The sequence below is a fragment of the Salmo salar genome, chromosome 13, assembly GCF_965601325.2.
Source record: "Salmo salar chromosome 13, fSalSal1, whole genome shotgun sequence".
Classification (NCBI taxonomy): Eukaryota; Metazoa; Chordata; class Actinopteri; order Salmoniformes; family Salmonidae; genus Salmo; species Salmo salar.
In genome coordinates, this window is record NC_138303.1 from 61532627 (window position 1) to 61554540 (window position 21914).

General features: G+C 45.6%; 1 protein-coding gene across 7 annotated transcripts in view; it reads left to right on the forward strand.

Moving 5' to 3' along the window:
• Positions 1-19753, forward strand: part of LOC106567521 (rap guanine nucleotide exchange factor 6) — a 167687-nt gene extending 147934 nt beyond the window's left edge. For 5 of the 7 annotated variants that reach the window (XM_014136858.3, XM_014136859.3, XM_014136860.3 and 2 more), the window contains 11 exons: positions 66-277; positions 1678-1801; positions 3951-3974; positions 4709-4929; positions 5648-5824; positions 6427-6588; positions 7140-7265; positions 10286-10508; positions 11970-12511; positions 14673-14999; positions 15421-19753. In XM_014136858.3, coding sequence (XP_013992333.1) covers positions 66-277; positions 1678-1801; positions 3951-3974; positions 4709-4929; positions 5648-5824; positions 6427-6588; positions 7140-7265; positions 10286-10508; positions 11970-12511; positions 14673-14999; positions 15421-15443 — 2161 coding nt within the window. In that variant the 3' untranslated portion in view covers positions 15444-19753. The remainder of the gene's footprint in view (positions 1-65; positions 278-1677; positions 1802-3950; positions 3975-4708; positions 4930-5647; positions 5825-6426; positions 6589-7139; positions 7266-10285; positions 10509-11969; positions 12512-14672; positions 15000-15420) is intronic. The other 2 variants (XM_014136862.3, XM_014136861.3) reach the window with 2 other exon arrangements.
• Positions 19754-21914: the final 2161 nt, after the last annotated feature.

Sequence of the window (21914 nt, forward strand, 5' to 3'; positions counted from 1 at the left end):
TCTCTTCCTCTACAGTGGTCTGAACCCTAACTCCTGACCTCTCCTCCTTGTCTCCTGCCCTACAGTGGTCTGAATCTGGCTCCAATAGCTCGTCTCAGGTCGTCGTGGGAGAAGCTGCCCAGTAAGTACGACAAACTGTTCCGCGAACTGCAGGACATCTTCGACCCGTCCAGGAACATGGCCAAGTACCGCAACGTCCTGAGCAGCCAGAGCATGCAGCCGCCCATTATCCCCCTGTTCCCCGTCGTCAAGAAGGACCTCACCTTCCTACATGAAGGTATGGATGCCTTTCTCAGTGCCCGCCTAAAATCCATTCATCTTGTCCATTGGAAACAATATCGGATTAACTTATTGGTCACTCTTTGCTTGGATAGTCCCATAAAGATGCTCTACAGATGGTCATACTATCAACAAACCATCTGTTGATAAGCAACTGCTTGCTAAGGTTAGAAAAAGGGTTGGGTTAGGGTTAGGGTTATAAGGTCAAGATTAGGGTTAGGATAGGGGTTAGTAGATAGTTAGTAGAAATGTTGTCGACAGTTATTGGACATCGACTGAACATCTATAAACCATCTGCTCGGGACTATCCAAATAAACTGTTACCTGTTTATTTAACCTTTATTTATACACGCTTGTCGGATTAAGATGTTATACGATATATTTTGCAAGAGCGATCACTGTCACAGTGATTCAAGGTCATGGTTTTGACTGAAACCTCATAATGTTGACTTTTCGTGTTGAGTTCTTAGCTAGTTAAAGTCCAGTGTTTTTACATCTAGACTGTTGCACCTTCCACCAGTATACTCCTATTGGCATGTACCGTGTTAGCATATATACAGTGAATCATGCCTAGCTCAGCCACTCATTAGACAAAGGACTAATCTTCCGTCCATTAGCTGCATTAGCATTGCACAGACTTGCTGTTTGAAGATGGAAAAAGCTTTCATACCATATTGGGGTCATTGACATGTTGTTTCCGGGCGGTTTCCATATGGGCCTTGGTTTTCCACTTCCCCCTGGCTCAGCTGAAACGGAGGTCACTCTCAAGCTTGCTCAAGAGGTTTTACTTCTGCTTCCCTTTCTGCTTCCCTTTCTGCTTCGGCATCCCGTATGAGACCAAGTTAGAACAACCACAGAGATTTCTGTATTATGCAAAATTTCAACCACAAAAAAAAGTCCAAAAACGGTGTAGTACTAAAACAGGAAACGGATCGTTTGGCGATTGGGATGACAGACGGAGGACGTTAATGACGTTTCTTATGATTTTCCCCCATTAGCGTGCGTTTGCCATTATCTCCTCACAGTGAGATGTGTTGCACAGGCCAGGGAACCCATTGTCATCACACGGTGTTAGCAGAAGTGTAGATGATGCATGATAATGTGAGAACTAAATCAATAACTCCCGTCTAATGCGAAAAGCTGTGAGAACACATCAACAGCTACACGTTAAGTGGCGCTCGCTCCCTTCTGGTTCAAACACCAGCGCTCGGCTCTTAAATGTAACCCAATTAAACAGGCTGAAGGAAGGAACCAATCATTAGTGTTTGAGTGTTACATATCTCCAGCCCCATCCCTCAGATATTTACTAAAACAAGTGATGGGGTGACCGCTTTGTTGTTTTTCAAAAACCCATTTAATGAAGATGAAGAAAAGCTCACCTGACTGTTTTCCCCGCAGGTAATGACTCTAAAGTAGACGGTCTGGTGAACTTTGAGAAGCTGAGGATGATCGCCAAGGAGATCCGTCATGTTGTCCGTATGACCTCAGCCAACATGGACCCAGCTCTTATGTTCCGACAGAGGTGGGTGCTCGCTCCCCTGGCTACATTTTCTGCCCTTAAACACAGATCTAGGATCAGTTTAACCTTTTTAGATCATATTGAATAAGGTTACATGGACTTGGGGGACCTGATCCTAGATCAGCACTCCTAACCTGAGAGGCTTTATGAGTACGGGCCCTCTCCCAATCCTACCCTTAAACATTAGGGGGATGAAATAATAGCTGATCAGGTATCAGGGGTTAGAGGTGTCATCTGCCTACTCTCTGCCCTCTGTACTACCCAGTGTGTCCTACAGTCCAGCCTGTCACAGACAGTGCATGCCTGCCCCCTTCAGGCTCCCTCCACACCAAGCAGCACCAGTGTCTCCCAATACAGTGCATTCGGAAAGCATTCAGACCCCCTGACTTTTACCCACATTTTGTTACGTTACATCCTTATTCTAAAATGGATTCAAAACAAAACAAAATCCTCATCAATCTACACCCAATACCCCGTAATGACAAAGCATAAACAGGTTTTTAGATATGTTTGCAAATGTATGAAAAAAACAAACAGGAAATATCACATTTACACAAGTATTCAGACCCTTTACTCAGTACTTTGTTAAAGCACCTTTGGCAGCGATTACAGCCTTGAGTCTCCTTGGGAATGATGCTACAAGCTTGGCACACCTGTATTTGGGGAGTTTCTCCCATTCTTCTCTGCAGATCCTCTCAAGCGCTGTCAGGTTGGATGGAGAGTGTCACTGCACAGCTATTTTCAGGTCTCTCCAGAGCTTGTTTGATCGGGTTCAAGTCCAGGCTCTGGTTGGGCCACTCAAGGACATTCAGAAACTTGTCCCAAAGCCACTCCTGCTTTGTTTTGGCTGTGTGCTTAGGGTCGTTGTCCTGTTGGAAGGTGAACCTTCGCCCCAGTCTGAGCACCTGAGTGCTCTGGAGCAGGTTTTCATCAAGGATCTCTCCGTACATTGCTCTGTTTATCTTTCCCTCGATCCTGACTAGTTTCCAAGTCTCTGCCACTGAAAAACATCTCCTCAGGCATAATGCTGCCACCACCATGCTTCACCGTAGGGATGGTGCCAGATTTCCTCCAGACGTGGCGCTTGGCATTCAGGCCAAAGAGTTCAATCTTGGTTTCATCAGACCAGAGAATCTTGTTTCTCATGGTCTTTGTCCTTTAGGTGTCTTTATGGAAACTCCAAGCGGGCTGTCATGTGCCTTTTACTGAGGGGTGGCTTCCGTCTGGCCACTAACATAAAGGCCTGATTGGTGGAGTGCTGCAGAGATGGTTGTCCTTCTGGAAGGTTCTCCCATCTCCACAGAGGAACTCTGGAACTCTGTCAGAGTGACCATCGGGTTCTTGGTCACCTCCCTGACCAAGGCCCTTCTCCCCTGATTACTCATAAATGCTGCAGAAATGTTTTGGTACCCTTCCCCAAATCTGCGCCTCAACACAATCCTGTCTCTGAGCTCTACGGACAATTCATTCGACCTCATGGCTTGGTTTTTGCTCTGACATGTACTGTCAACTGTGGCACCTTTATATAGACGGGTGTGAGTCCTTTCCAAATCATGTCCAATCAATTGAATTTACCACAGGTGGACTCCAATCAAGATGTAGCAACATCTCAAGGATGATCAATGGAAACAGGATGGCCCTAAGCTCAATTTCGAGTATCATAGCAAAGGGTCTGAATACTTAATGTAAATAAGTTTTTTTTTTTTTTTTCATAAATGTGAAAAAATGTATAAAAATCCATTATCGTTTTGTCATCACGGGGTATTGTGTGTAGATTGATGGGGGGGGGAAAATGTATTATTACATTTTAGAATAAGGCTGTAATGTAACAAAATGTGGGAAAAGTCAAGCGGTCTGAATACTTTCTGAATGCACTGTACATCCATTCTTAAAACAGATTATACACACACCCATCTCTCACACTTCTCACTGCTACTGGACATAATGTCAAAACACAAGGTGGATTCACAGAGTCACATTCGGCATGAAATGTCCCACACACACACAGTTGATATAAGGAATGTGGAGAGTTCCCGGTGTGTCCCCATGCTCTGTCCCAATCTCCTCCTGTGGTCACTGTGCCCCTGTCCTTCCTTGACTGTACTGTCTCTGTAAGCCACGTTGCTTCAATGTCATTGGGTCTTGCTTGCAGGAAGAAGAGGTGGAAGAGTTTAGGGTAAGTCCCCTGGTAATAGTCCAGTCATCCAGTCACCATGCACCCCCCCCCCCCCCCACGTAGCCAGTGTCCTCCCAAACCGCATGCCCCCTACATGTATCATTCAGTCCCTAACCCTTTCATTCACAGTGTGCGCCTGTCTCCATCCTTTCCCAAAGGTCACCATTGACTCTTGAGTCCGTTTTGCGTTGTCTGTGCATCCTGCCATTTTCCCCTGATTTTTCATTCATTTCATTTTCTAACCCTTTTCGACTGTCTTCGTCATACAGAATGTTATTTTTGTTATTTATCGACCCATGTCTAAGCATGGTGCATCAGCGTGAGACGGCCTTGTTGCATGGTTGTTATAACCTGCTGTGCTCCAGTGCTCTGTATACAGTCAGCAGCAGAATGGTGTTTTAGTGACCTGCCCATAAAGTGTTCTCTCTGAATGTCCAGAGTGTATGCCACAGTGACTGTTTAACAAGGTAGTGCTAGGGTTGATACTGAGAGGCTGCACAAACACCATAACCTGCAGCATGTCTATTAAGTGCCTCCACTGGAGTCCTGGAGGACTGACCCCGTCTCCCTCCCTTCCTCTCTTATTCCCTCCGTTCTTCACTTCACCCCACCTTCCATTATGCCCTGCCTTCCTCTCAACCCTGGCTCCCTCCCTCCGTTCCTCATTCCATCCACTTCTCTCCTCCCTCCAACACCCCTTTCTCCTCCCTCCATCTGTCCCTCCCTCTCTCCAGGTCTCTGAGTCAGGGCAGCACCAACTCCAACATGTTGGACGTGCAGGGCGGGGCCCACAAGAAGCGCGTGCGTCGCAGCTCGCTGCTCAACGCTAAGAAGCTGTACGAGGACGCTCAGATGGCCCGTAAGGTCAAGCAGTACCTGTCCAACCTGGCGGTGGAGACGGACGAGGAGAAACACCAGATTATGTCTCTACAGTGTGAGCCTGTTTACAGCACATGTGAGTCTACACCGTAATCACAATGTCGGTGGCCAAATGCGACCCCGTATGACACAATCACCTAGAATCACTTAGAAACACCAGGTGTTACTAGGCTATATCATCCCCTTGCCGTCACTCTGTGCAGGGTTGGGTATACTCTCGACTCTGATGCTCCCAGCCTCCCGCAGAGCTCTTCTCTCACAGAACTGAAGGTTATTTTACTCTCCTACAAAAGGCACACTTTAATAGTAATTTCAGTTGAGAGAGCTGTGGGACAACATTTCCTCAATGCACTTGTAATGAAGTTGTGTTTTTCACTTGAGCGTTTTGACACTTATTGGGTGTTTAACTTGCCCGACACTGCCACCTAGTGGGCTTCAGATGTTTCACAGTTGAGAAGAACCTTCTGCATTGCCCTATTGAGAGAGGCGGGAGTTATGCCTTGTTGCTTAGAAATGAGTCAAGTGTACATACAAATAAATGTTTTTCATACAAATATACCCATTTCATTAATCTTCCTATAAATGTGTAAGATACATTTCAATTTCCTGTCTATGACTACCTTCTTTATTTTCCTCTCTCTGTGTTTTCTATATTTACACACCAACCCTCTGAAGTAACTCATCTCCTGGTCAGGCCATTGATAGCGCTGCTGTTTCTGTTATTACTGTCGGGAACATAATAATCTTGCAATGCCTGGTGCAAGATTCATTATTTCCTGTTTCCATGACTGCAGTGTCCAAGAACCTGAGCGAGCGACGGTCCACCAAGTCGGACATATCTCCTGTGTCGCTGCGCTCGGCGCTGCCCGGGGGGAAGGCCCAGAACCGCGTGTCCCAGGTGCTACAGATCCAGGTACCCCTCTACCCGCAACGGAAGAAGAGCACCGCCAAGGACATTCACGCCGCACACAGTGAGTCACTGGAACTGTTACACACTTCTAGTGTTGCAAAATACCTGGTGCCTTTCACAAAATTCCCAGGTTTTCCAGAAATGCTGGTTGGAAGATCCTTGGGATCAGGATGGAATAAGCAGGAAATCAGAAATCTTCCAACCAGGATTTCAGGAAAAGCTGGGAATTTGGGAAAAGTTACCTGAATTTTACCGAATTGCAGAAGACACATTTGTGTTGAATGCATTCAGTTGTACAACTGAGTAAGTATCCCTTCATAAATTTTTCCCCCAAATGAATTGTTAGTTACAGTATACTGACAATATATTGGTCCCTAGAAATAGCATCAGAAGATATGGTATACAATTCCAGGACAATCGAGTTTGACTACAGTATTTCTTTGTCAATGTAAACATGTTGCGTATTAGTGAGTCATTGTTAAAGATGAGATTGTGATGTCTTGTGGGTGATCTTTTTTTATTTATTTTTATTTTTTACTTTTATTTATCCAGGAAGTCCAATTGAGGCCAGAAGACCTCTTTTTCAAGGGAGACGTGGCCAAATTGATAATATTCTGTCTCACTCTCTAACAGTGTATATCTCTGTCTCTCTCCCGTTCCCAGACTCCAGCTCTCCCCTTGTGATAAAGAAGCCTCCCAGCTCCCAGCTCAGCCAATCAGAGGACAGTCCCTGGAGTGGGAAGAGGTCTGCTGAAGACAACGTGTCCATCGTGTCCTCCCTGCACTCCAGCCCCACCATCTCGCCACAGGGCTCCCCGCGCAAAGGTCTACATCCTGGTTACTGCATATTACATTACCCTCTGCTTAAAGCATTACCATCCTGGCTACCAAGGTTGGGGTCAATTCCATTTCAATTCTTGTCAATCCAGGAAGTACACTGATTCCAATTCTCTTCAATGCTTTTCAATGAGGACAATTTGTCATTGTAATTTGGTTTACTTGCTGAATTGACAACAATTTAAGTACAATTGACCCAAACCCTGCTGGCTACTGCACATTACATTACAGCTTACATTATTACCTTGCATCCTGGCTGCACATTACCTCTCACAGCGGCATCTACTCAAATCCATTCATTCATCTCACAACTAAACATAACCCATCTCGTACCCATACCTCAAGGTTTGTACCTCACAGTCCGCACCCTCTGTATCAGCACCTCCAAACCAACATCCCTCACACCCAAAATACACACACATACATACACTGCCCATATACTCAAGCGTCTTCATCTCACCTATCCATACTGTAATTTAGTGTAATCTTTACCATCAAGCTCCTCAATCATTCTCCCTGTCTCTCCTGTTTGTCTCTAGTGGGTGGCATGGCCAAGCCCCAGCATAACTCCAACAGCCAGATGAACATGTCTGGCTCGTCGTCCTCTCTGACCAGCGAGGCCAGCACCAAGGCAGGCACGGCGGGCACCCGCAGCTACGGCATAGGTGGGGCTCTCCTCCACAAGAGGTTACTGCAGATGACCAGGCAGCACAGCAGAGACAGGGAGGAAGACAGGGACAGAGAGATGGAGACAGAGCAGTCAGTGCTAGGGAGATGGAGCTCCCAAGGCCCCCAGGCAGGTCCAGCGTTCAGCCCCAGGTCAGGGATGATGAGCCCTCTCAGGGCTCCACTCCACTCCGGGCCCCATGAAGACCCAGGATCAGGGTCCGCAAAGGCCACCAGGCGAGGGACGCCCACTCCCCAGACAGAGACCCAGAAAGGGCCAGCGCCTGTAAACCCCCCCATGCCCAAACCTCCAGATTCTCCATTGAGGAAGAGGTTGAGGGAGCTTTCCCCATTCAGGATGCTGAGAGAGAGGAGTCAGTCTAAGGAGAAGTTGGGTGCGTTGGTGATGGTTAGGCCACCAGTGGAGGATCAGGGGCAGACAGAGTCCTCTAAGGCCCAGGAGGGTAGCCCAGGACAGGGACGTGCTGAGCAGGCTAAAGGTCAGGCCAGGAGGTCAGCCAGCCCCAGCAGGGCCTTGGCATGGCTCTGCAGAGACAGACACAAGAGGAGAAAAACTATCTGACAGACAGACTGAGACTACAATACTCCCTGTGTAGAATACGGAACACAAGTTGGCTAAGAGTACCGAGATAGACTGAGAAAGTACATTCTGTGTGAAGGGAACTGAGGAAATATTCCATGTGTACTTAAAGATTTGTCATGAGTTTTCAGCAGTTCATTGAAAGATGGTGAACGTGTTCATGTACTGTATGGTGCATGTTGGTTAAGGTTCAGTTGATCTACAACAATGTGACAACCTATGCATAATTATTCATAGAATGCAGCTAGATTTAATATGAAGTACGATCTTCCGTTTTAATAATTTGTTAATAATTCCAAATTTCACTATTGCAATATTTAATAACTGATTCTTAGATATTGGACTGTATTTATTACATTCACAAGATAAGAAAATGTTTAGGGTAAGTAGGTTGTGTTAAAGAGACTTCACAGGTCAACGGCAATGTGATTATAAGGGAGCTCCTGTTTTTCTATTGTTTTAATGTTGATTATTTTTAGTTTTTGATGAAGATGAAAGAAACACTGGATTCTTTTTTATATACAGTTGAAGTCGGAAGTTTACATATACCTTAGCCAAATACATTTAAACTCAGTTTTTCATAATTCCTGATATTTAATCTTAGTAAAAATTCCCTGTCTTAGGTCAGTTAGGATCACCACTTTATTTTAAGAATGTGAAATGTCGGAATAATAGTAGAGAGAATGATTTATTTCAGCTTTTATTTCTTTCATCACATTCCCAGTGGGTCAGAAGTTTACATACACTCAATTAGTATTTGGTAGCATTGCCTTTAAATTGTTTGACTTGGGTCAAACGTTTTGGGTAGCCTTCCACAAGCTTCCCACAATAAGTTGGGTGAATTTTGGCCCATTCCGCCTGACAGAGCTGGTGTAACTGAGTCAGGTTTGTAGGCTTCCTTGCTCGCGCATACTTTTTCAGTTCTGCCCACACATTTTCTATGGGATTGAGGTCAGGGCTTTGTGATGGCCACTCCAATACCTTGACTTTGTTGTCCTTAAGCCATTTTGCCACAACTTTGGAAGTATGCTTGGGGTTATTGTCCATTTGGAAGACCCATTTGCGAGCTTGCGACCAAGCTTTAACTTCCTGACTGATCTTGAGATGTTGCTTCAATATATCGACATAATTTTCCTCCCTCATGATGCCATCTATTTTGTGAAGTGCACCAGTCCCTTCTGCAGCAAATCACCCCCACACCATGATACTGCCACCACCATGCTTCACGTTTGGGATGGTGTTCTTTGGCTTGCAAGCCTCCCCCTTTTTCCTCCAAACATAACGATGGTCATTATGTCCAAACAGTTATATTTTTGTTTCATCAGACCAGAGGACATTTCTCCAAAAAGTACGTTCTTTGTCCCCATGTGCAGTTGCAAACCGTAGTCTGGCTTTTTTATGGCGGTTTTGGAGCAGTGGCTTCTTCCTTGCTGAGCGGCCTTTCAGGTTATGACGATATAGGACTCGTTTTACTGCGGATATAGATACTTTTGTACCCGTTTCCTCCACCATCTTCACAAGGTCCTTTGCTGTTGTTCTGGGATTGATTTGCACTTTTCGCATCAAAGTACGTTCATCTCTAGGAGACAGAGCGCGTCTCCTTCCTGAGCGGTATGACGACTGTGTGGTCCCATGGTGCTTATACTTGCGTAATATTGTTTGTACAGATGAACGTGGTACCTTCAGGCGTTTGGAAATTGCTCCCAAGTATGAACCAGACTTGTTGATTTCTTTTGATTTTCCTATGATGTCAAGCAAAGAAGGTAGGCCTTGAAATACATCCACAGGTCCACCTCCAATTGACACAAATGATGTAAGCTTCTAAAGCCATGACATAATTTTCTGGAATTTTCCAAGCTGGTTAAAGGCACAGTCAACTTAGTGTATGTAAACTTCTGACCCACTGGAATTGTGATACAGTGAATTATAAGAGAAATAATCTGTCCGTAAACAATTGTTGGAAAAATGACTTGTCGTGCACAAAGTAGATGTCCTAACCGACTTGCCAAAACTATAGTTTGTTAACAAGAAATATTTGGAGTGATTGAAAAACAAGTTTAAATGACTCCAACCTAAGTGTATGTAAACTTACGACTTCAACTATATATATATATATATATATATATATATATATATATATATATATATATATATATATAATTACCTTTATTTAACTAAGCAAGTCAGTTAAGAACAAATTCTTATTTACAATGACTGAGATGTTGTAAACATTTCTCTCATTTTTTGAACGATTTAATAAACAATTTCATTAAACTAGTCAGGATCAGTGTTGGACATGCTGCTGGCCTGCCTTTGTAGTGAGCCTGTAGTACAAAGCAGTGTCTCCCATTTAGTTTGTTACATGCTGTGTGTAGATGAAGGCAACTCCAGGCTGATCATCTCGTCCTCTCTTCCCAGGCTATGCCCTGATGCCTGCAGTGAAATCCGACAACCTGTCCGACTCCAGCCACAGTGAGATCTCGTCCCGCTCCAGCATCGTCAGTAACTGCTCTGTGGACTCAATGCCTGCTGGCCCTGCAGAGGAGCGCCAAGGCACCAAGATCAGGGACACCACTGAGACCCCAAGCACCACCACGCAGCTCACACACACCGACTCTGACTGCAGCCAGCCCAGCACCAGGTAATACACATAGTATTAGACTCACACAGGGGACCTAAAATGTATTTCCATAAAAGAATCCTAACCTTAAACTTAACCCTAACTCCTAAACCTTTACCCTAATGTCGTGGAAATTACCACCAGAATTGTTGTGGAAATACCACCAGGGACACCTGAAGTGAATCTTCTTTATTAACAGCAAGCTGGAGAGGTCACAGTCAAACCTAAATGCATAAAGTACCAGTCTGAAGTGAGCTCTGCCGGGGCAGTCCCGTTAGATCTCTTATATACTACTTACACAGACAAGTTATATTTGCCTGATTTTAGCTTATTCATTATTCATAATTAATTAATTGTTAACGTTTGGTTTGTGCGTGTGACCGACCAATACCTCACGAGGCTTCGCCTCTCCAAGCTGAGACTTTGAAACTGAGATATCCCTTTCCGTTCTCAAAACAATGTTCTGTCCGTACTGCCAAATTGCAGATACTGATTGTGAGGATTCCTCCCAGGCACGTTTAATCAGTCACTTGCATGAACCCAGTCAAAATCGTTATTATTAAAGCACAAACATAAAATGTTCCTTCACACTAACCCTAATTGTAACCTAACCCTGAACCTAACCCCTAAGCTTAAAATAGCCTTTGTCCCCACAAGGGAGAATTTTCCTTGTTTTACTATCTATCCCACAGGGATAGAAGAACCAACACACTCACTCATTCACTTACACACCACACACACACACACACACACACACACACACACACACACACACACACACACACACACACATAATATACTTCCTCAAAGGAGTTCTAATAAGGGGTTCCAATTATGTCCTCGTTCACACTGTGAACAGGGAATCATAAAGGGGCCACTTAAAGGGGCCACTCAGCATCACATGTTTACTCTCGGTCCCAAATGAACTGTTGCTCATTTTATGTGCACAGCTTTTTAAAATTCCAACAGGTAAACAACCGCCTTTACTGTCCCTCCACGATGAGGCATCCCTGACATAAATACAATAAATAAATAAATAATTTACTTGACCACACTCTGCTTTTGTGTAATATTTCATTACCTGGGAACCTGCTGCGGCGTCAGTCGGTTCATTAAATCAATTTTATTTTTTACGCTTCGTAATAAACATTTCAGTGAATGAAACGCTGTCTGGTTAATGAAAGAAAGGAGAGGGAGCACAACTTTACTATATGGCGGGTACAGTGATAAAATCCTAGAAACACTTTGTGCTCTGCAGTGTTGTGAGACTGAGAGGTATTGGGATGGAGGGAGGAGTCGTTCACCTTGTTGCTTTGTCCTCCAAGGTGAGAGGAAATGGAACTCCTGTTTACTTTTTGATTGTCCTGCTTCCTTCGGTTTCATTGTGTTCCCTCTCCTGGTCAGTTATTGCTACTTGTTTCTCTGTTGGGTTCATCGTTCTTCTCTGTTTCATTGTGTTTCCTCCTCTCTCCTCCTGGTCAGTTTGTTGGCGCGGGGCCAGGTGATGCGGGGTTCCACCTTCACCTCCTCCACCTCCACAGAGGAGCTGACTCCCGACCACGTCTCCCTGGACAGTGTGGCCGACAGCGGGCGGGGCAGCTGGACCTCCTGCTCCTCCAACTCCCATGACAGCTTTCAGAGCTTGCCTGTCCCCCTGCTGGGCCGACCCCTCACCTGGGACCACCTAGTGCCTGGGGGCTTCCGCCACACCCAGCTAGCAGGGCCTATAGTGGAGGTTGAGGCTGGGCCGGCCTGGGTTGGGGTAGCGGGAGGACCGGGGGCGGGGTCCGGGGGAGGAGAGGATGCCAAGAGGCTCTCCAGAGACAGTTCCGAGCTAAACCAATCACGGCAGAGCTGGGCCTCATCCTCCTCGCTGTCGGACACCTACGAGGGGAACTACGGCACCATCAAACGCCGCACTGCCGAAGGCGTCTCCGCCGCCCCTGGGGAGGGCCCTGACGCACCCCAAAGCACAGATCCCATCTACAAAATGGTCACCTCAAGCACAGAGAAAGGCCTCATAGGTGAGGGTCTTCTGTGTGTCTCTCCCATCAGCGCTACTGTGTTGTTGTGTTAGTGTAACTGTGAACCCCACTTCTGTGTGTCTCTCCCATCAGCGCTACTGTGTTGTTGTGTTAGTGTAACTGTGAACCCCACTTCTGTGTGTCTCTCCCATCAGCGCTACTGTGTTGTTGTGTTAGTGTAACTGTGAACCCCACTTCTGTGTGTCTCTCCCATCAGCGCTACTGTGTTGTTGTGTTAGTGTAACTGTGAACCCCACTTCTGTGTGTCTCTCCCATCAGCGCTACTGTGTTGTTGTGTTAGTGTAACTGTGAACCCCACTTCTGTGTGTCTCTCCCATCAGCGCTACTGTGTTGTTGTGTTAGTGTAACTGTGAACCCCACTTCTGTGTGTCTCTCCCATCAGCGCTACTGTGTTGTTGTGTTAGTGTAACTGTGAACCCCACTTCTGTGTGTCTCTCCCATCAGCGCTACTGTGTTGTTGTGTTAGTGTAACTGTGAACCCCACTTCTGTGTGTCTCTCCCATCAGCGCTACTGTGTTGTTGTGTTAGTGTAACTGTGAACCCCACTTCTGTGTGTCTCTCCCATCAGCGCTACTGTGTTGTTGTGTTAGTGTAACTGTGAACCCCACTTCTGTGTGTCTCTCCCATCAGCGCTACTGTGTTGTTGTGTTAGTGTAACTGTGAACCCCACTTCTGTGTGTCTCTCCCATCAGCGCTACTGTGTTGTTGTGTTAGTGTAACTGTGAACCCCACTTGTGACGTGCAATGGTGTGGTGTGTGTGGAGGAATGACAAAAGCAGATTCTGTTGTTTTTGATGCACTTGCTGTGCCTGGCCACTAGTCTCAAATGCTTGTGTTTTTAAACTCATGCTGTGTGAGACTGTCGTTGGAAGTGCAGTACAGTGGGGTCCCCTGCTTGTGCTTCTGCTATTTGCACAGCTGTAGTTTCATCATAAGCATGTACTATTACTCGCTCACATACTTAATTCTTCAGCTGGTCCATTATCTAACCTGTCAATCAGGCTTTTCCTGTTTCAGTAATCTTCTGTTAATGGAGCACAGTGTTCTGTTAATGGAGCACAGTGTTCTGTTAATGGAGCAGAGACAGTGTTCTGTTAATGTAGCACAGACCGTGTTCTGTTAATGGAGCAGAGACAGTGTTCTGTTAATGGAGCACAGTGTTCTGTTAATGTAGCACAGACCGTGTTCTGTTAATGGAGCACAGTGTTCTGTTAATGGAGCAGAGACAGTGTTCTGTTAATGGAGCACAGTGTTCTGTTAATGGAGCACAGTGTTCTGGTGATGGAGCAGTGAACCGAGATAATGGATGCGTCCCAAATGGCACCCTATTCCCTAGATAGTGTACTACGTTTGACCAGACTCCACTTGGGACGAAACCAATGTATTGTCCTCTGACTGGATGGACAGAATGATTAAAAAGAGAAGTGCAGTACTGTACAGTACGGGCCAAATCTGCTGCTGCCATTTATCTCACCCGCCACGCCTGAGTATCTCTTTATGTGAGTGGTTTAGTTGCTACATGGTGCTGGTGAAACATCTCATTGATTTATTTTCTCCATTTTTGTTTCTTTTCTCCCTCTTTCCCTTCCTCCCCCATTCATCCACCGTCACCCCTCTCCCGTCTCCTCCCCCATTTATCCACCGTCACACCCCCCTCCCGTCTCCTCCCCCATTCATCCACCGTCACCCCTCTCCCGTCTCCTCCCCCATTCATCCACCGTCACACCCCCCTCCCGTCTCCTCCCCCATTCATCCACCGTCACCCCTCTCCCGTCTCCTCCCCCATTCATCCACCGTCACCCCTCTCCCGTCTCCTCCCCCATTCATCCACCGTCACCCCTCTCCCGTCTCCTCCCCCATTTATCCACCGTCACACCCCCCTCCCGTCTCCTCCCCCATTCATCCACCGTCACCCCTCTCCCGTCTCCTCCCCCATTCATCCACCGTCACCCCTCTCCCGTCTCCTCCCCCATTCATCCACCGTCACCCCTCTCCCGTCTCCTCCCCCATTTATCCACCGTCACACCCCTCTCCCGTCTCCTCCCCCATTCATCCACCGTCACACCCCTCTCCCGTCTCCTCCCCCATTCATCCACCGTCACACCCCCCTCCCGTCTCCTCCCCCATTCCCGGCGGCCAGTGTACTGTGTAACCTCCCCCACCAAGGACGATAGGTACAGGGGGCCTCCCCCCACCCCTCCGGGATACCAGGGCCTCACCCTGGTCGATGGACAGGATGGAGCTCCCCTGCGACCGCCCCACTTGCGGCCGCCTGACTATAGTGTGGCCCTGCAGAGGTCTAAGCTGCTACAGAGCCCCGGAGGCCTGGTGGAGGCCCGGAGACTGGGGGTGAACCTCCTCCACCACGAATCCCAGGGCCAGTCCCGGCCGGCCAGCGTCTGCCTACAGGGCCTAGGGGATAGTGAGGATGGTACGTGGAGAACGACAGAGACCAGCCCCAGCCAAGGTTAACATGGAGGACTATAGCGCCAGCCATGTCGTACTAGACTAGACTATAGGTCAGGGGTCTATGTGATGCTGCTGGAGTGCTGTAGTTACCTTACTGTCAGAGTTGGGTTCCTGGCAGATGGTTCACCATTGAAGGGCTCAGATTTGGATGTACCTGGCCTACTGTTCATGCTATCTGTAATCTGAGTCTCAGCTTCTTGGTTCTTCTCTGTCTGTTATCAAAAATAAAAAGAAGAGGTCACAGTATAGAACGGTAGTATTTCTCATGTTTCTGGTCAAACTAGAGTGACACGATCTCATGCGAGCTGCCAAGTTAGCGTGTCATAATGTCTATGATACCACTGTAAGATCCTCCTAGATTTTTGTCTGAAATCATTGTGTCAGTTATGGGGTTAACGCTCTCCTCTGGTCTGTTTCAGATGAGCAGGTGTCCGCGGTGTAGAGCTGGCTGGACGCCTGGACGGACACTGCAGGGCCGTTGGAGAGGGGGGGGGAGGGGTGGTCTAAGCTACAGCAGCTTCCTTGCTGCCTCTCCTCTGGGTTCACGCCCCTCTCTAGGCCCTCGGCCGACAGCTGCTCAATGCTAAACCAACGACGCCCCACAGAACTTGTACAATCATCTGTTTTACTCCATTTTAAAATTGGTTTAGAAGCTCCCACGTTTTTAGACTCCCACACCCCTGAAACATAACTGTATACAGACTGAGATGTGGTGTGACGTCACGGCATATGGCTCAGGCGTTTGGAGACGCTGGGCTGAGGATGAAGAAGGGATGGACGATGCCCGCTGATGTGTTTTTAACAGTACCTCCGTTTGCTTTTGTGCTCTCTTGTCCCAGGTGTTTTAAAGGAGTTTTTCCTCAGTCGTAGCTTGAAAGTGTTTTTTTGTTGTTTTTTTTTTGCCGTTTGCTTGAAGCTCTCAGTTTTAAATGGCATGCGAACACAAGTAATATGACAATATCCAGGAAGGGAGAAAATCTGAACAATCGTTTTTCTTCTCGTTAGTTGATGAGGCAGAAATCAAGCAGGCTGCAGAAACTCTCCATAAATATTTTTATTGTGAGGGCAGTGAGTGAGTGAGGGCAGTGAGTGAGTGAGGGCAGTGAGTGAGTGAGGGCAGTGAGTGAGTGAGTGAGTGAGTGAGGGCAGTGAGTGAGTGAGGGCGAGTGAGTGAGGGGAAGTGAGGTGAGTGGGGGGAAGTGAGGTGAGTACGCGTCTCATGCCATTGTGTATGAGGCACCCTCATCCATTGAGGCTCTCTCTCTTGTTAACTCTTGTTGTCTCTTGTGAACCTACAGTAACATGAGGTACTTTAGTGTCATGCTGCCACGTCTATGTTTAATATATGGTTTAATAAGTTTTTAATGAGTTGACGAACAAAAAGGCTCACTGCTGTAAAATAGCACAACATGTTGTTACTTTATTGCAGTACAGTAAAACAATGTATTAGCACTGTACAAACATTAGAGTTGGCAAGCGTTAAATGCTAGGCATGCAGCCAAAAGCCCAAGTTGTTTACAAAGATGCTTACAAACTTGTTTACAGTGTTTGTTTGTTTGTTAGACTAACAGTCGTCTATTAAATTACAGGCTAAAATGTAAAAAAAACATGATGATTTCAGGTTAATTTGATATGTAAAGTCTTTTTGTATGCGATAGGAATATGTGGATGCAGCATAAACAACACATTTTGTGTGTTTTGTTTTAATGTACCTCTTCCATCTTGGCTATTAAGTGTGTGATTTATCCCATTCTTGTTTAATAGTCAGGGCAACAAAAGAAAAAGCAATGCTTGTCAAGGCAAAATGTATTTAAACGCCAGGTTTGCAATGCATCTACATTCCTTGTTCAAAATATAGCTACACTTTGAAAAAGAGTACATTTTGTAGAGTATTTTAAAGAATTTGCTTTAATTGTTTGTTCTTATTGCAAGCGAAGGCTAATTATTTGTACAGTCTGAACAGGTTTTACCCTCTAGGGTTGAGGGTTAAACTGCAGAATGGTATTGTAATTATGGATATAACTGGAGTATCTCATTGAGATCCTTTTCTTTGGCTGTTTGTACGTGATGCTTGTTTCCATTTTTTTTGCCGTACAAAGACTTGAAAATATTAATGGCGATATATACAGTGCGTATATAAATGTATACATATATTTTTTTTGTTTGTCATAAATGAATGTTACTGATCATGTATAGATGAAAAGAGAGTCCTCTATAAAGACTATTTTTAATATTTTGTTATAATAAAATCCAATATTGTGATTCCCCCTTTTCTGTCATTGGGCAGGAATCTTTTAAGGATTTCTTTTCTCTCTCTCTTTGTTTTGCAGCCATCTGTACATATCTATATGCTGCTTTGTTTTTGATTTGACTCCTTCTGATATGTTGTTGTATAGGTGTTATTGTATGTATTGACTCTGCCGCCCTCACCAGGTTCATTGCAATCACTGCCTAATTGCCTCACACACCTCGGCTGCATCCCAAATGGCACCCTATTCCTTATATAGTACACTACTTTTGACCAGAGCCCGGGGCTCTAGTGCACTACTTTGACCAGAGCCTAGGGCTGTAGTGCACTACTTTTGACACAAAAGGAGTGCACTATGTAGGGAACATAGAGTGCCATTTCAGATGCAACCCTCCTGACTGAGGGCTTCTGGGTAATTTTGGACAGGCATGTTCCCTATGGCGCGCAGATGGACCCAGGTCCATCACTGGCTGTGGCCTAGTTGCCTTCTGCGCTGAGAGTTGCCCTGAACATGCCCTAAGCCCCTGCCACCTGCCCCTAACTAGCCCCCACACTGAGCAGGGTCACTTTCTGGAGGGGACAACATTCAGTTTCTCAGATAGAAATGTCAGGTGCAGAGCTGTTCAGTATTCCCTTGTCTACATGATAAAGAAGCATGTCTGTTCTACATAATATATTTCTATCTGGGGGTTCTGTGATGTTGCAACCAGGAGCAGAGCTTTGTTCAGTGTCTGCTGCTTTCACACAAGTGTGGCAACATCCTCTCTTCCTCAGCACTGAAATCCCTACCCATGATCTACAGGGCTGGAGGGTTCTATCATAGAATTAGAATGATATTGAATGGTTCTATTCCACTTACCTTTGCACATTCCTCCTCAGAATCCTATATACAATAAAGCACCTACTGTAGTATCATTGTTCACCATCACCTTTGAAGAGAAATCAGAAAAATAGATATACATCTACACTGAGTATACCCAGCATTAGGAACACCTTCCTAAAATAGCCCCCCTCATGATGGACTCTACAAGGTGTCGAAAGCGTTCCACAGGGATGCTGGCCCATGTTGACTCCAATGCTTCCCACAAGTTGTCTGGATGTCCTCTGGGTGGTGGACCATTCTTGATACACACAGGGAACTGTTGAGCGTGAAAAACTCAGCAGCGTTGCCGTTCTTGACAAAAACCGGTGGCACCTACTGCCATACCCCATTCGAAGGCACTTAAAGCACACATACACAAGCCATGTCTCAAAGCGTAAAAATCCTTTCACCTGTCTCCTTCCCTTCATCTACACTGATTAAAATGGATTTAAAAAGTGATATCAACAAAGGGATCATACCTTTCACCTGGATTCACCTGTTCAGTCTATGTCATGGAAGGACCAGGTGTTGTTAATGTTTTGTATACTCGGTGTATATGGGAATATTCCCTCGTATTTTAAATAAGTTGCCTTATTTAAGTGTACAGCTGTAGAGCTGTGTAAATGTCAAGACATTTGCTTTACCGTAGACTAGAGAAGTCATCCGTTTTGTCGATGGATGATGATATTGTTCTGACTTGTGTTTTCCCTCTGACTGTGTGGCTTGCCTCTGCATGGCCCGGCTCACTGTGCTCCTCTCTCTGCCCTTCAGGTCAGCTGGTCATATTGATCAGGGAACACTTTATTGATTGATTGCCAAACCCTACCAATCCTCTGTTTACCCACTACTAGACTGAATAAATAGCATGCCGTGCACACTGGGAAAACTAAAAGACCCCCTTGCAGTCAATTAGAACAGTTTTGCTTTGAAACGGCGCCTTCTCAATCAGTACGTTCAGTTTCCCTGTGTCGAGATTCGATTGGCTGATCACCATTGCCGACGGTACTCAGTCCAAGGACTTTATACCGGAATGATATTTTCCCTACATGCAGTTGAATCCACTCCAATTATATTATAACAGTTGTTATCATAACAGTTTTTGGGGCTAAAGCCAATCCCACTCCAGATAGATCTGTAATGGAACACACGGATAGAAGCGATTATGTCACGTTAGTAGGAATTCATCCAAAAGCTAATTCCTGTAAGGTTGCCCCTGACAACACTGTGGCTTTCTCCATAGGCATTATTAAATAAACCGCTCGCTAACCGCTGGCTTCTGGTTCTGTCATATTACCTGGAATGCAATAAGTGAGATGTGAAATGATGTTATGTAACTCAAAACATATAGGCATTTAGCAGAACTGCACAATTGTAATCTTGACTGTAGCAATTGTACTGCACAGTGTCGGTTACAAAAGGTATTATTTGGTCTGTGGCTTACTTTGGTTGACACTTTTCATAGCTGTTGTAACTTATGTCTTTTAGAAAGACAATTATTTGCTTGTATGCTTTTTTGTATTTTTACCTGTGATTGTAAATACTTATTCTATTTTTGTTTAAGAGAATGTTTAAAAGCAAAAGTTAATTTTATTTCTCCAAGTCTACTGATATGAATTTGGACAATAATAAACTGTTAAACGTTGTTCTTTTGTCTGTTTGCACCTGCAGTCTATAGCTAATTAAGTGTGTCGAAATAATGCGACCCTTTAGCCTCCTGTTCAACCATGTGTGCTTTGAATATTACTCCTAATCAATGCATCGTTTTCTCTGTTCAGAGATGTCATTTTGATGCTTGGTATTACAGCACCTAGTCTATATTATTCTAATGAGAAAACAGATACGCTCACATCAATGTTGTTATAGTATTTACACGGAGAAAGGCAAACACCAGTGTTTGGAAATCATCCCTCTTTTTCAAAATGGGCCCCCTCCTGCAATGCTCAATATCTGTTTGGATCAGGTGTTGAGCTGGGAGAAAATCATTTGGAGCGCATGCTGTTTTCAAGGGCAGTCAGTTTTTTTAAAGTCGTTAACGGTTTATTGCCTGAGTCAGAGGGAGAGGCAAGGCGTGCGTGTGTGTGTGTGTGTGTGTGTGTGTGTGTGTGTGTGTGTGTGTGTGTGTGTGTGTGTGTGTGTGTGTGTGTGTGGCTCGCTGTGCTCAGAGTTTGTTAGTCACACAAGTTGTATTAGTCGTGTGTACGGGATACACATAGTATACATCATCCAACGGAATGCTTACATGCAGGTTCCATCTCGACAATGCAACAACAACAAGAAATAAAAGATAAGTATATGAACTTAAAGTCAACAGCAGTAGAATAGAATAAACATTTTAGCGTGTGTGTGTATGTAGCATGAGTGGAGCACCTTCCTAATATTGAGTTGCATCCCCTTTTGCCCTCAGAACAGCTTCAATTCGTTGGGGCATGGACTACAAGGTGTCCAAAGCATTCCAAAGGGATGCTGGCCCATGTTGACTCCAATGCTTCCCAGATGTCCATTGGGTGGTGGACCGTTCTTACTACACACTGGAAAGAAGCATGTCTGTTCTACATATATTTCTATCTGGGGGTTCTGTGATGTTGCATCCCACTGAGCGCAACCAGGAGCAGAGCTTTGATCAGTGTCTGCTGCATTCACACAAGTGTGGCAACATCCTCTCTTCCTCAGCACTGAAATCCCTACCCATGATCTACAGGGCTGGAGGGTTCTATCATAGAATTAGAATGATATTGAATGGTTCTATTCCACTTACCTTTGCACATTCCTCCTCAGAATCCTATATACAATAAAGCACCTACTGTAGTATCATTGTTCACCATCACCTTTGAAGAGAAATCAGAAAAATAGATATACATCTACACTGAGTATACCAAGCATTAGGAACACCTTAAAATAGCCCCCCCCCCCCCCCCCCCTTTGCCCTCAGAACAGCCTCAATTCATTTGGTCATGATGGACTCTACAAGGTGTTGAAAGTGTTCCACAGGGATGCTGGCCCATGTTGACTCCAATGCTTCCCACAGTTGTGTCAGGTTGGCTGGATGTCCTTTGGGTGGTGGACCATTCTTGATACACACAGGAAACAGTTGAGCGTGAAAAACCCAGGAGCGTTGCAGTTCTTTACACACTCAAACCAGTGAGCCTGGCACTTACTACCATACCCCGTTCAAAGGGACTTAAATCTTTTGTCTTGCCCATTCACCCTCTGAACAGCACACATACACAATCCATGTCTCAATTGTCTCAAGGCTTAAAAATCCTTTAACCTGTCTCCTCCCCTTCATTTACTCTGATTGAAGAGGATTTAAGTGACGTCAATAAGGGATTATAGCTTTCACCTGGATTCACCTAGTCAGTCTATGCCATGGAAAGAGCAGGTGTTCCTAATGATTTGTACACTCAGTGTGGGTGTGTGCATGTGTGGAGAATCAGAGCAGGTGGTCACTCCAGTTCAAGTGTTCAGCAGTCTGATGGCTTGTATATGATAGAAACTCTCTGAGCCTGTTATCAGACCTCATGCTCCGATACCGTCTGCCCGACGGTAAGGGAGAGAACAGCTTGTGGCTGGGGTGTGTGGGGTCCTAGATGATTCTGCGGGACTTCCTCATGCACCGTTTCGAGTAGATGTCCTGGATGGGTGGGAGCACCATCCCAGTAGTGTACTGGGCCGTCTTCACCACCCGCTGGAGGGCCTTGCAATTCCCATACCAGGCCGTGATGCAACCGGTCAGGACGCTCTCGATGGTGCAGTAGTAGTATTTGGAGAGGACCCGAGGAGGAATGCCTAATTTCTTCAGCCAC